The 14,500-nt window shown below is 41.3% G+C and overlaps 1 protein-coding gene across 1 annotated transcript; it reads left to right on the forward strand.

Annotated features, from left to right (window-relative positions):
* Nucleotides 1-1,032: 1,032 nt before the first annotated feature.
* LOC131223187 (adenine nucleotide transporter BT1, chloroplastic/mitochondrial) lies at nucleotides 1,033-13,204 on the forward strand. The gene is made up of 3 exons (XM_058218500.1): nucleotides 1,033-2,075; nucleotides 11,920-12,081; nucleotides 12,478-13,204. The coding sequence occupies exons 1-3, from the start codon at nucleotides 1,506-1,508 to the stop codon at nucleotides 12,949-12,951; spliced, it is 1,206 nt and encodes a 401-aa protein (XP_058074483.1). The 5' UTR covers nucleotides 1,033-1,505; the 3' UTR covers nucleotides 12,952-13,204.
* Nucleotides 13,205-14,500: the final 1,296 nt, after the last annotated feature.

Raw genomic sequence — 14,500 nt, forward strand, 5'->3', positions numbered from 1 at the left:
AATACAACAATCCGAAGATCCTAACTTTCCAATTGATTGCCTTTAAAACGAACGGTCAAGATTGTCTTCAAAATAGGTCGAACAAAAACTTGGTGGGTCCACCTGCACTAATTATGTTTCCAAGTGATCACTTTGATAGACAGTCCTAGCCATCCTATCTATGGTTAGAAAACGGATAGCCATAAAAAAGAAAAAGAAAGGCCAACTCTCTAACGTGTAGGATCATCAGATCAATTTGATTTTAACAGGGTGGCCCAAAGAACATGGCCTGAATCAAATAGACGGTCCAGATATGTGGAAATTACTGTAGATAAAAGAACTTTTTGAGTAACCAAACAGGCCATAGGATCACTCCTGGTGACTCATGACCTGTTAGATTTTCCAGATTCACCGTAAAATGCCCCCTAAATAATCAATTATTACATTCTAACTCTGTTCGAAAATTGCCAGTTATTTCTACTTCTAAAAAGGTCTAAAAGAACATGCTTAAATTTTTGAGCCCCACTGATATATATGATATATCCATGTTGTCCATTCATTTTAGCAAAATATTTTGAGGCATGAGGTAAAAAAATGGGGCAGATCCAACATTCAAGTGGCCCACGTCAAAATAAACAGTAACCTTAAAAAGTTTTAATGGTGAGTGTTTGATTCTTTTTTGTATGGTGTGGTCCACTTAAACTTTGGATCTGACTTATTTTTTGGTTCATGCCCTAAGTTCAGTTGGATAAGCCACATAAATTAGGGTGGCCCCACGTATATTTGGCACCATCGTCCATTTTAGCTTTGATATCGCAGTACAAAGGAAATAATTATTGCCTGCATTTACGGAGGATTTAGAAAATCCAGCGGCCCAATAAATTAAGAAAGTGACCAAATACCCTTCTGCTATCAGGTCAAGAAAAGGAAATGGACCCCGAAAACGCAAGGGCATTGTGGTCATTTGGGACGTGTGTTCTATACACCCCATTCAACCACCGCAACCTCTCCTACCACAAAAGGGCAGGCCGCACGCCTCGCTGAGCAAAGCAAGGGAACAGAGGTATTTTCATCGCTCTCTCTCTTCAAGGGGTTGAAAGCAAAGCAGGAACAAAGACAACTTCCATCTGTTTCCTCATCCCTCAAAACGCCTCTCGAATCCCCCGCCCCACCCTTTCTTTGATTTCTCCTGTAACTTCGAAAATCTCCACGAAAGCCGATTCTTTCCTCACACCCATCTTTTCAAAATCGCATTTTCTTCAATACCCATCTGCTCAAAATCACATTTCCTTCAATACCCATCTGCTCAAAATCGCATTCATTCGAATACCAATCTCCTCTCAATCTCATTCCTTCAATACCGATCTTGTCAAAATCGCATTTTTTTAACATAACCAATTGCTAAAATTAATTTTTTCTTACCTTTCTTTTATCCAACCTTCGATTCATCAAAAGCCATGAAAAGGTGCATGTGGGTGTCTTAAAATCGTGGGGAAAAAAAGAACCCATTTCAATCTCAGCACCCAATGGCCCGAAAAAAATTCGAAGCCATTGAAGGGAAGAAAGACGGATTCTTTTTTAATCCTGAAATGGGCTTCCAGTGTAATTTCCAGGAATGTGGTTTTTCACCCGGCGGCCTATTCGCAAGTGTCAGTCAGGTGGGTGTTGGGTTTGGCCTTTCGCCAAATTCTCAGAACTCGAGAGACAACGATGGGAAGCTTCCAGGCTCTGATTTGTATGTGAAGTATGCGTCGGCGCCTGAATTTGGCGTCAGGGTTGTGGGAGTTCCCCCCGAGACCGCGATGGAGGCAGTGGAAGAAATGGAATTGAAGAAGGAGAAGAGGGGTGGTCTTAAAATTAGAGTCAAGATTGCGAATCCTTCGTTGAGGAGGTTGATCAGTGGTGCAATTGCTGGAGCCGTATCAAGGACGACGGTTGCACCTTTGGAAACAATACGGACACATTTGATGGTCGGGAGCAATGGTCACTCGACAACTGAAGTGTTTCAGTCTATTATGAAGACTGAGGGGTGGAAGGGATTGTTCAGGGGCAATTTGGTCAATGTAATTCGAGTTGCACCGAGCAAGGCAGTAGAGGTTGGTTGCGTTCGATCTTTAAGTTCTGGTTTTGTTTGTGTTAATTGCCTGAATTTTGTTTTAGCATCATTCAGTTCGTTTATTGATAGTGATTTGGTTTTGTATCTTTCTCTGTTGTTGCTTTGTTTGCTCGGTGATTGATAAGATTTGATTGCAAATTACTCATCTTTGATTTAAAATTTTTCAAGTTTTCATGCAGTATTTTGCTTATAATTACTATTGATTGAATTGCTTGTTTGCTCCCCCACCCCCGCTGTTTTTTTTGTTTTTTTTTTGTTTTTTTAAATGTGTTTGTTGATTGAATCCTTTTCTCTTTATTGTTTTTTTTTGGTTTGAGTTCTCTGATGGTTTGTTCGATCCTGTCATTTATTGTGAGTTTGGTTTTGTATGTCTTTTTGCTGTTATTTGTAAATAGATGCAAATAGGTCACTGATGACGAGCCCTTTTGTTTAAGGGTACATGCTGTTGTCCCTAGAAAAGCAGCTGGATAGGGTCTTCTCTCACGAGATTAATATCTATTACATATAAGGTGGGAGCTGAAAACTCACTGGATATTGCTTTAAGGTGGACCTAAAACACGAAACACCCAAGCAAGCAGGGTCTATAATAATAACATTAATCATTTCATCTATAAATTTCAATACGAGTAAAACTATATTGTATATATAGTAAATGTATTGGACTAATGCATACATGATCCTACCCCTAGTGTACCACATACCAAAGTGACCCAGATCCATGTAACCTTGCCATATCCTGCATAATGTAGTTTGGGTTTTCATATAACCCAAATGTACAATGGAATGGATGGTTACTCATCCTGGTCCCCCTTTGAAAGTCGACTAACATTTTATTTTATTTTGAAAGGCATGACTAATGTTTTATTAAAAAATAAGAAAAACACAAATACAATGACAGACCAATATCAAATGATCCTCTTGTCACTCCTTTTGTATCAGGCTTCTCATTAGCATCCTGAGGAAGTGAAGGAGCATTGTGTTGCCAACCTGACCGCTAAAGATTTGAGATTCTAAAATACAAAAAGCAAGCCTCCAAGGCCCTGGATAATCTCCCATAACCCACTTGATGGGATTACTGGAATATTAATCGACCATTAACTTCCCAGAGAAGCTGCCAAGAAAATTCCTAATCCCTCCCTGGTGCAAGGATCACAGCAACATTCCGTGTCACCTTCCTGCATGGGACATAGAATGCCAACTCACATCTCCTTTCTCATTTCCTACCACAGCTCCAAAACCAGAGGGGCCCAGATTGACCAAAGAACACCTGTCAAAAGTAAGCTTTAAGAAGCCTGGAGGAGGTGGCCTTCCATTTGGCATTAACATTCCTTGAAGGTTGCCCTCATCAAATACTGCTCTCCAATTGCTAAGCAGGTCTGAATAAGAAATACTCTGAATCTCTGGTCTAACAACCCCATCTGATAAATGTAGATGTGCTCTTAATTGCCTCCATTGTAGCAGCTCTATTATGAAAGATCCTTCTGTTTCTCTCCTTCCAAAAAACCCACAGTACGGTATCTTCTTGATTTTGTAGAGTCCCTTCTTATCACGTAGTGCATCATCTCATAGAGTCATGGAAATTGTCTATGATAGAGTCCAGAAAGTGGGTTAGCACCAGGATATATGAAAGTGTGTATTCAACATATTTAAATTTTGTCACTCAGTTTCCTATGTAATTTGTTGCATGCTATTGGTTTTGTTATGGGACTAGTGATAAATTCAAACAAGGTTTGATTGTGTCCATGCTGTTTGGAAGCATTTTTAGATTTTTGGATCTGTTGTCAACCAAATTTAAGGAGTTTGAGCTTAAGTTTCAGTGGTAGTTTCACCTGCATTTGGTGGGTTAACTAGATGAGGATTCCAAGTAAATATGCACATCTCCTCTTTGGGAAGCAATGTGGAGAAATTATTGTATTTCTTTTGAGGGTCTCAATAAGTCCCTGGCACTTCTATGTAAGTTGTATGCAGGATCTTCAAAACTCCTCGTTGAAGTTTATGGTAGAGTTCTGTTCTTATTGAAGTCTTTAAATTCTTATGTGTAGTTTTTGATGGTTTGATTCTTTTGGAAATGGGTGGTTCACTCAATTTCTTTCCCAAGCCAGGAATCTGAATTTCTTTCGAATGTTTGTCTTTAGAACCCCTGACAACATTGGCTACTCATATATTAAATATGTTTTTCATTTCTGTAATTAAAAATAAAAAATAAAAAATAAAAATCTCCTTTTTAAAGCATGGTAAATTTGCATGAATAAATAAATAAAAATCACGTGAAATGGGGAAGGACCGAAGGAGAGAGTGTGACCTAAATCTCCATAATCTTGTCCGCTTGAACTCTTTCATCTGATTTTTAGTCATGAGAGAGGACAGTATCAGATTCTGGGAGGACAAGTCATGCAGTGAGGCCCATCTTTGTGAAAAGTTTGGCCCGTTGTTTTGGATTGCAGTCAAGGTGGCAAGGTTCACTATATCTTCGAGCAAGTTGCTGGAAAAGTGGTTTGCTGTCCTTGCTTTGTAAGGAATTTGTGCGATGCAGAGCTGCAAATGATGACTTCTTTTTTTTTTTTTGAAAAGTGGCGAGATATTATAGAACGAGGGAAGGATTACAAAACAAAAAAAGGGGGGGAGATGGCCCGCTGAGATAGCAGGCCAAAACGCCTAAGAAAGCGAAAACGAAAGCAGATTACAGCAGCTGCTATGCAGCACTAGGGAGGCCCATTCCACAATAAGAAAATGAATTCTTTTGATAATATGACCCACGTCATGAGATTCTCCTTTGAAACATCTCCCGTTACATTCTTCCCAGACTGCCCACCAGACAGCCACTAGAGCCGTTCTCCAGACAATATTTTTCAGCTTACCAAAGTCTACTCCATGCCAAGCAGAAACCAATCTATCAAAAGAAAGAGGGTGGAGCCAAGAAATGTTGAACCAAGAAAAAACCACGGACCAGATCTGATGGATTAATGGGCAATGGATGAAGAGATGATTCACTGATTTAGCCTCCACCATGCAACAGAGACAAATGTTGGGGATGCACATGCCTCTTTTCCTTAAATTGTGTATTGTCAACACCTTTCTGATACTAACCAGCCAACTGAACACCACGAACTTTGGGGGAAGTATGGATTTCCACAGATGTTCCGACTTGGGATCTGCTGAAACCGAAGAATTTATGTATATTTGTTTGTATAGATATTTGACCGAGAAAATGCCCTTTTCGTCATGAAGCCATGTAGGACTGTCGGGAACCTGCTGATCTAGAGAACTGTTGTTGAGAAGAGATAACAACCCCACGAGCTGATTGATATCATAATCATGAAGATTTCTGCAACAAGGAATGTTCCACACTTTCTTAGATCCGGAGGCCGAGACACAATCTGCCACCGATATACCCTGATTTGAAGCCAACCGATAGATGAACAGAAACGCTTATTTAAGAGGGGAAACTCCAATCCATATATCATTCCAACAGGATATATTCTTTCCATTGCCAACCGAGAAACGAATCCCATTAAGGACAACCTGTTTCATTTCAAGCACACCCTTCCATAACGCTGAGGCTCTGTAAGCTGTTGAGTCTTTAGTCCACCACCCTCCAACTGAATGGCCATATTTACATTTAACCAAGGAATTCCACAGGGAGCCAGATTCAGACCCGAGTCTCCAGGTCCATTTGCTGAGAAGAGCCCAGTTCATTAACTTCAGATTTCTGACACCAGCCCCACCATTACGAGTATGTAAACACGGTGTTTTCCAGTCGACCAGATGGAAATTCTTCTTATCACCCTTACCATACCAAAGAAAGTCCCGCCTTAGGCTTTCAAGCTTGTCCAAGATGGGCTTCGGGCATTTGAATAACGACATATAGTATAAAGGCAAGCTAGATAGGACCGCTTTGATCATGGTAAGGCGACCCCTTATAGATAGATACTTGCATTTCCAAGAGGCTAGGTGCTTTTTGAATCTATCTATGACTTTATCCCACAGGAATTTTGGAGGTTTACCCATAGAGAGTGGAAGACCAACAAACGTAGTAGGGAGGGATTCCATCGAGCAGTTGAAGATGGCTGCAAACTCGGCGATCTCCTCCTCTTCCATGTTTACGCCAAAGATAGTGGACTTGGCCAGATTGACTCTGAGGCCCGACACCGCCCTGAAACAGCGAATAATGGTACGGACGTTGCTTGCCTTATCGAGATTGGCTTCACAGCAGAGGAGTATCATCTGCGTACTGAATATGAGAGATGGGAGGCATGCCACTGATATGGCAGCCACCAATAATACCACCATCTAATGATGACTTGGCTGATGGAGTTGCTGAAAGTGACATATATTCCTATTTCTGTTGAAGGCAGTGGGATTTGGGTGCGGGAATTGGATGGGAGTTTCTCAGCGTGTTTCTATTGTGAATCTCTGGGGATGCAATCTGCTCCCTCTGTTACAGTATTCTCGCGGATATGGCCCTTCTGTTAAAAGTCAACACTTTTGTGCGGACAGCTATGTGTGACAAGATTCTTATGCGGGACACCTAAAAATGGGGTTCAAGCTTTCTCCACCCGATGGTCATTCTGTTTCTGCCAAGCACCCAAGGAGAATACACTCCTTGCTCTTCGTGCATTGTGATGTTGCATGTTATGTTTGGGCAGCCATGTTGAAGCAATTTGGATTCTCTGGGTTATACCCAAGTCTGTGATGGACCTCATAGCTGGTTGGGCCTACCTTGCCTTCTCCTCCTGGTGCTGTAATGTGTAACAAAATGGTTTCTCAAGCCATTTTCTGGTCTTTGTGGCTGCTGTGTGACCATAGAATATGTCATGGTAAATCCTGCGATGCAAGGTTTTTGGAAAAGCTTGCGATATGATATTGAATTGGTGTAATGCTGATACCAAATTCTGCGTGGTCACTAAGCAACTGATCAGAGCTAATTGGCTTGAAATTTGCAATTGTGGCTGGATCTACGGAGATTCTTGCTAGATTGTCTCCTCCTTTGGCTGGATTAAGCTGAATTGCTCCATTGGCAATTCATGCTTGTGGGGGTTGGGGGAATTTTCCGAAACCATTTGGGCACTTGCATTCTACATTTCTCTGGCCCATTAGGCATTGCCAATTCTAGTTTTTGCCAAGTTAGCAACTATGCTTCGAGTCTTCAAAGTTATGGCAGACCGTCACTTTTTCCCCACACTTATTGAGGCAGATTCATGAATATGATGAAATGGGCATATTCACATATCACTGCTCGGAAGCGATTAACTTAATGGACGAAGTCCAGGATATTTGCTTACCATTTCCAGTAAGTTTGCACTCATCTCCTGGGAGGTGAACCAAGAAGTGTATTTTCTGTTTTGTTTTCATTAAAATTTGAGGCTACTATTCGAAAAAAAAAAAAGATCTTGCATAGGCTTTGAATATCTGCCTATTAAGAGGATTTGCTTTGACAATCTTCATACAGAGAGATAAAGTGGTGGCACCTTGGATTTCCATCTGGACTGAGTAGATTGTTTCAGGAGGATGAATCTGTTTTGGAGATAGGCTGTGGAGAGAGAATCAATATTTTTATATCCCATTCACCTGATTGACCCCAGGACTTTATGCTGGTAGCTGCGCTGATCAGAGATGCTATGTGTGAGATGGTTTTTCTCATCCAATTGGTGCTATTAACACTAATGAAGTGGGAGTCAGGAGCACTATAGGTGATCAAGATCATTTGGCAATCCTTGTGAAGTCCTCTGACTTTGCAGGGCAATTCATCTATCTTGATTCAGAGTCTATTAAAAAGGGTTCGAGCCTGTGGAGGACCTTCCTTGATGGGACTTTAGATGCGTCTAAAGATTTTGACATTTCGTCAATATACATATAGACCAATGCTGGCACCTAGCCTGCAAAAAAGACAAAAAATGTGGGTAGCTGACGCATCGGCTAGAGTGCGCATTCAGGACATCATTATGTGTCAGGGAGTCACCTGAAATAGATTTTTTCATTAGCTTCTTTTTATTGATGTCAGTTACTCTTTATCTGTTGGTTTCTTGTGTACTGATAGTCATTGGAAGATGAGAATCAGGCTGCTGTTCAATCGAGAAAATCATCCGTTTTCTTGAATAACTTGGGTTAGGCGTGGGAGTGCAGAGAAAAAGATGGATGTTAGCTGCAAGAAGCCACGCATTTGTCTCTGTGGAAAAGAACTAAAAGTAAGGACTGCATTATTTATGCCATGAAACTGCATCATATACGTTTTTTTTTTTGTTTTCCTAGTCACACCAAAGGAAAGTCATTCAAAGGATTAAATACCTCCTGTTAGGTTGGGTTCTTGCAACAAAAAGTGTTCCAGCACTGAACTTGGAAAGGGATTGGACATTGATGTCAGATGCAAATCCAAGGATTACCAAACACCTGGGCAGCTCCTCAATCAGCAGCTTGTGGAAGTTGTATGTAGCTCTCCCATTATAAAGTTTGTAGAAGTCCAGAGTACACCCTGATCCATAGCTCAAGTGGTTGACTGAGTGAAAGATACCTCGTTTCAACATTGAGGTCTTGGTATCGATCCCTAGTGGGGGTGGCTAACAGTGAAGTGTGAACTGACAGTGGGGTGTACTAACAAGCTAACCAAAAAAAAAAAAAAAAGTCCAGAGTAGGACTCATTCTAAGAGATTATAAAGGGAAAATCAAGTCAATGTCCTCGGGACCAACCAGAGTGGTCAAAAACTAAAAAAGTGGAAATCCAAGCCAAAATTGGGATGGAAGCTTTCCATGAATCTTATTCCAGTTGTGATGGTTAAAGGAGATTCAAGGAACACTACTGCTGGGTGCTGGGATCTAGAGTTGATCTGTGGAGAATGTCTTTCATTTTGTTTCATGGATGACAAGATTAGAAGCCTAGATTCTTCTTTGGATGTTTATTTCCAGCATGTATCCTGAGAAGCTAATGAATCTACCAACTCGCTCAGGGGTGTTCAGACCAGCTCTTTTGTGGGAACCTCATATCAACTGACTCGATGGATATTGTACCATGATCTTTATATGTTAATAAAGTTTTTAAATACAATTAAATACAATATGGGCCCCTGTTATGGCTTGTTACGGGGCTGATAAAGGTTTCTTGAGAGAGAGAGAGGGGGGGGGTGGGGTAACGGTGGTTAATGGCCAGCATTGCTGTTAAACCCGTTTTTTTTCTTTTTCTTTTTCTTTTTTTTTCTTTTTGGCCCTTTATAGGCTGCCATGCTTTATGGGACAGATGTTGAGCAGTTAAGGAACAACATGCTCACAGAAGCTGAAATGAGGATGCTGCAATGGATGAGTGGCAAGACGAGGGAGGATAGAACTAGAAATGATGTATCCGAGAGAATTTAGGAGTAGCATCAACAGGAAATAATATGAGAGGGTAGACTTGGATGGGTTTAGCCATGTGCAACGGAGACCAAGAATTGCTCCATTTAGGTGTGAGTTGTTTCAAGTTGAAGGCTCTAAAACGGCAAGGGGAAAGGCCGCAAGGACATCTATGAGGTAGAAAGAAAAGACTTGATGACCTACGATTTAACTGAGGTTATGGTCCACGATAGAGTGGAATGGCAGAATGGCATTCATGTTGCTGACTCTGATAAGTTAGGATAAGGCCTAGTTGATGATGATCCTTTTTTTTCTTTACATGTAACCACATGCACAATAGGTAAGGAGCAACATATGATAGTGTGTACCACCCAAACTGAAAGGGAAATTTTATAGGATAGCTGTAAGATCAGCCGTGCTTTATGGGACAGAAGGTTGGACAGTTAAAGAACATGTTCATAGCATGTGTAGCTGAAATGAGGATCATGCGATGGATGAGCGGCAAGACGAGGAAGGATAGAATTAGAAATGAATGAATTTGAGGGAACTTTAAGAGTAGCACCAATAGTTAATAAGATGAGGGAAAGTAGACTTAGATGGCTCGGTCATGTGCAACGGAGACCAAGAATCGCGCCGGTTAGGAGTAACTTGGTACAAGTTGAAGGCTCTAAAAGGGCAAGGGGAAGGCCCAAAAGGACATAGATGGAGGTAGGTGGAAAAGACCTGATGACCTATGGTCTTACTGACCCTTGATATAGTGGAATGGCTGAATAGGATTCATTTAGCTGACCACAAGTAATTGGGATAAGGCTTGAGATAATGATGATGCAACAGCATGCACATGTGCTTCTTGACATATCAATGCATGACTATGCGTCTAGGCCCAGACATAAAATTGTCAACTGATTATTGTAATTAGACATTAAATCTTCTATACACAAGTACAATACATGCGCACTAGGATCCTTTATCCTAATGCGAAGGCTTAACCACCACGGATGTGACATCTTGTGACCCTCTAAAAGTGTGTTTTTCTTCTCTATCAGTGTGTTTTTTGTCCGTACATAACAATAACCTCTTTTAATGGGCAAAATAACATTTGCATTGGAAAGGACAAAAGGTAGGAGAGGCACTGAGTTGTCAACTGCAAGTTATTTCTATTTCTTTTTCTTTATTTTCCTTTATTTTATTTTTTTTTGGTTGATAACTACAAGTTATTTCTTATGGCCTTCTCTGGATCAGTTTGACTAGGGAAGGGAAAAATATTGCAGAGGCTCTTTCCCTTAGAGAAGGCTTAAGAGTTTTCTACAAAAGATTCTCCAGACTGTTGTGTAAGGACTAAGGAGACTCCAAGAATGTTATTTCTTGGACTTCCCGTCGAGCTTTGGTGCATTGGAACCTGTCCTTTGTGTTAGAGAAATTTCTGGACCTAGCTTCATTGATAAACATTTTTTTTTCCCTGGGTGAAGAAAGAAGCAATGAGGTTGCCCCTCCTGCCCGAGAGATGGTTAAGTCAGCTGGCTCCTTATATGGGAACACTTTCTCCATCTCCTTGTTGCATCTTTTTCTGCTCTCTTGATAAATTTAAGTTATAAGCTCTCTCAATATAGTGTCAGGATTATAAAAAGGTGGTTCTTCAGAATGAAAAGGTTCTCCAAGGTAATTAGAGAGGGGACTCTGCTTTTGGGTGGATGTGTGGTGTAAGAAAGACAATTGGCGAGGGAACTACGCTTTGGGTGTATGTGTGGTATAAGAATAGAGCCCTGTGCTAGTCTTTCCTTAGACTGTACTTGGCTGCTTGGGAATCAGAGGGGGGACAGGAACACTTTTGGGAGGATCCCAACAGATTGAAACATGGTTGTTGGAGGCAATGTGTAGTTGTGATTGATACTTATGTTATATGTTGGGGGCTGTAATATGCATGTATGTAGTCATGTAGGAGATCCAATCGACAAAGATGTGAACCCCAGATGCTATGATACCAAAATATTGAAAAAGTCTGCAATGTTAGCTCTCTCTGCGCAATTGCATGTTAGAAATTATTTCAACCACAGCATTAAGAAAAGAAGCAGCAGCAGCAGCCTTGTGATTCAATAAAGAATCACATTATGAATTATGATGCTTGCTGATAAATGCATCTATACATGCTTGGCCTTAATGTTGACGGTGGTGATGAATATTGTGCTCTCATCAACCAAGAAAAGATAAGAATATGAACTCATTCCTGAAAATACCTTTGTATTTGATGTGGTTGGTGGACTGCAGTTTTCATGGAATTTTGATGTTCCAATGCTGAACAAAGATCAAATGGGCCATTTATTATTTTTTTCCATGTTTTTCAGCGCGCTTAGATTATTTTTCATTTTTTAAAATGTTGCTACTGTTTTTTATTTCATTTAATCCAACCATCATGTTATCCAATTCAAATTCAAATTTCAGAAATTTCATGTGGAAGCATACTCTCTTTACACCAACTATATTTGCTAATTGTAGTTCTTTTGCAGTTATTTGCTTATGATACAGTTAAGAAGAACTTGACCCCTAATCCGGGGGAACAACCCAAGATCCCTATCCCACCCTCATTGGTCGCGGGAGCTTGTGCAGGAGTCAGCTCGACTTTGCTTACCTATCCCCTCGAGCTACTCAAAACCCGATTAACCATACAGGTGAACCCAACTCAACAATACTCCATTTCATGGAAATGCTAAGACAGCAAGAATAGGAATTTGTATCCTACTGCAACATGTCCCGATGTGGAACGCACGTGTGCTCAAGATCCAGGAACATTCATCAGGCCTGCTCACTTTGCATGTGCTGTGCCTCCCAAAATCAGATGGGTCCAATCTTCAGATGGACCATGTATGAAAATGTGGACAGAATGAATGACCAATGGTCCACATTCAATGCATGCATGTGTCCCACCTGATGATCTGACCAGCCATGGTGGGGCACGACTGATAAGGCCTGAATCTTGCACACACAATGCTAATATACTTCCATGTGTAGCAAGCCTTGACAGGCATCTTCATGATACTATGCTTTTTCCTATTTGACTATTGCAGAGAGGCGTCTACGACAATCTTCTACATGCTTTCCTGAAAATCGTCCGGGAGGAAGGCCCAACGGAACTGTACAGGGGCCTCACCCCAAGTCTAATAGGAGTGGTGCCATACGCCGCCACCAATTACTTCGCTTACGATATGCTGCGGAAAGGTTACAGGAAAGTCTTCAAAGAGGAAGAAATTGGTAACATCGCAACACTTCTGATTGGGTCAGCAGCCGGCGCCTTCTCAAGCAGTGCAACATTCCCACTTGAAGTGGCCCGCAAACACATGCAAGTTGGGGCTGTCAGTGGCAGGCAGGTTTACAAGAACATGCTCCACGCGCTCTTGAGCATACTCGAACAGGAGGGGCTCCCGGGCCTCTATAAAGGGCTGGGACCCAGCTGCCTGAAATTGGTCCCGGCCGCTGGAATTTCATTTATGTGCTATGAGGCATGCAAGAGGATATTGGTAGATAAAGAGAATGAGGCATAGGTAAACAGTTACCATTCACAGAAATAAGTGAGATAGATCTGTAGTTATGTTTACATCTCTCTTTTGGCACAATCAAGGAAAGATTGAGAAAATGATATTTTCTTTCCACGTTACCTTTTTCTTTTTTTAATTCCTTTTTCTTCCTTTGTCTTTGCATCGAACTTGAGGCCCATCCATACAGGTTGGATTTTGAATAGTTGAGAACTTGAAAAGACAGCTGAAAGAAGAATGCAATTTTCCTTCTTGAGTTCAATGTGTTTGATTTGTTATGTTTGCCTGAACAATAAAACTCTTGATTGCTGCATTTGGGTGTCTTGAAATAGTGGTTGGATTGGTGGAAAACTGGTTAGTCTACTCAATGCAGGAATCTGTTTTCCAGCCCTTGCTCAGTGGGGTATTCGGAGCAGGCATGATGCAGCTGGATTTGCCGGTATTCGGAGCCAATATTGGTAGCACATCTAATTTTGATTTGGGGCACAACCATTTGAAATAAAAAAGTCGCACATGCTTGTCCACACACCATGCATGTGGCAGCATGGCACATAGGTGCAAGATTCAATTCATCCATCAGCTAGGTTTGTGCATGTTTTCCATCTGGTCCATTCAGTACCTAGATCCCATCTTGGAAACAGGCACAAGTTTTTTTAAAGCTGTGCTTTTCTTTTCCTTTTTTGATAACTGTGGCCCATCTGAGCAGTGGATCAACCTGATTCTTGGGTTGGGCCACGCTATCACTATAGAAGTGCCGTTCTGATTGATGAACCGGGTTTTAGGACCTATGGTGCCATGAAGGCACGTCTGTGGCATGTACATGAGCTTTATTGCACGCGTGTGGGCTTGGCAAGGGTCAGAAACAGAATCCTCCTAATGCAGTTCCAGGTTTCCTTGTTGCCTTTGAATGTCCTAGCATTCATTGGATTGGAGTAGCCCCAACCAAACAGCCCTTTTTTCAATTTTCTACCATCGTTTAACCAACAACTTATCTGGCAAAACTTACAATGGTTCGGATTCACCCCATAACAAAAAATTTCTGGACCGTTCTTTTTTTTTTTTGGGGGGGTGTTAGCTTGTTAGTACACACCCAGATCCATAGCTCAAACTGGCGGACTGAGTGGAGATACCTCGTTTCAACACTTGAGGTTGGGACCCCTCATCTTGGATTTCTATGCATCTCCAGTAATTGCTTCAGAGGCCCCAAAAAATGGATGGTATCAAAAGGAACCAATGGTTGAATGGTTTGGATCATCCAATCCCTGTTATTTCAGAAGGCGACACATGAAGAAAATGGACAATCCATGTTGTGCACAGTCAATTTTGCAGCATCACACGGTGTGCTTGAGTTGCATGGGATATTCCTCGTGTACAAGTTACTTGAGAAAATGACCACTGTAGACAAAACCTTTTACCCAGCGGTTTTTATGAAGGAAGACAAACTTAAGTTACCAAGTTAGACTAGCACGTGCGGACAGCGACTTTGAGGACGAAACTACCCCTCCTTTTTACTGCCGTTGCTTTTCTTCTCCCTTTAACAGAAAACACATGCGCTTTT

The sequence above is a fragment of the Magnolia sinica genome, chromosome 13 (genome assembly GCF_029962835.1).
Source record: "Magnolia sinica isolate HGM2019 chromosome 13, MsV1, whole genome shotgun sequence".
Classification (NCBI taxonomy): Eukaryota; Viridiplantae; Streptophyta; class Magnoliopsida; order Magnoliales; family Magnoliaceae; genus Magnolia; species Magnolia sinica.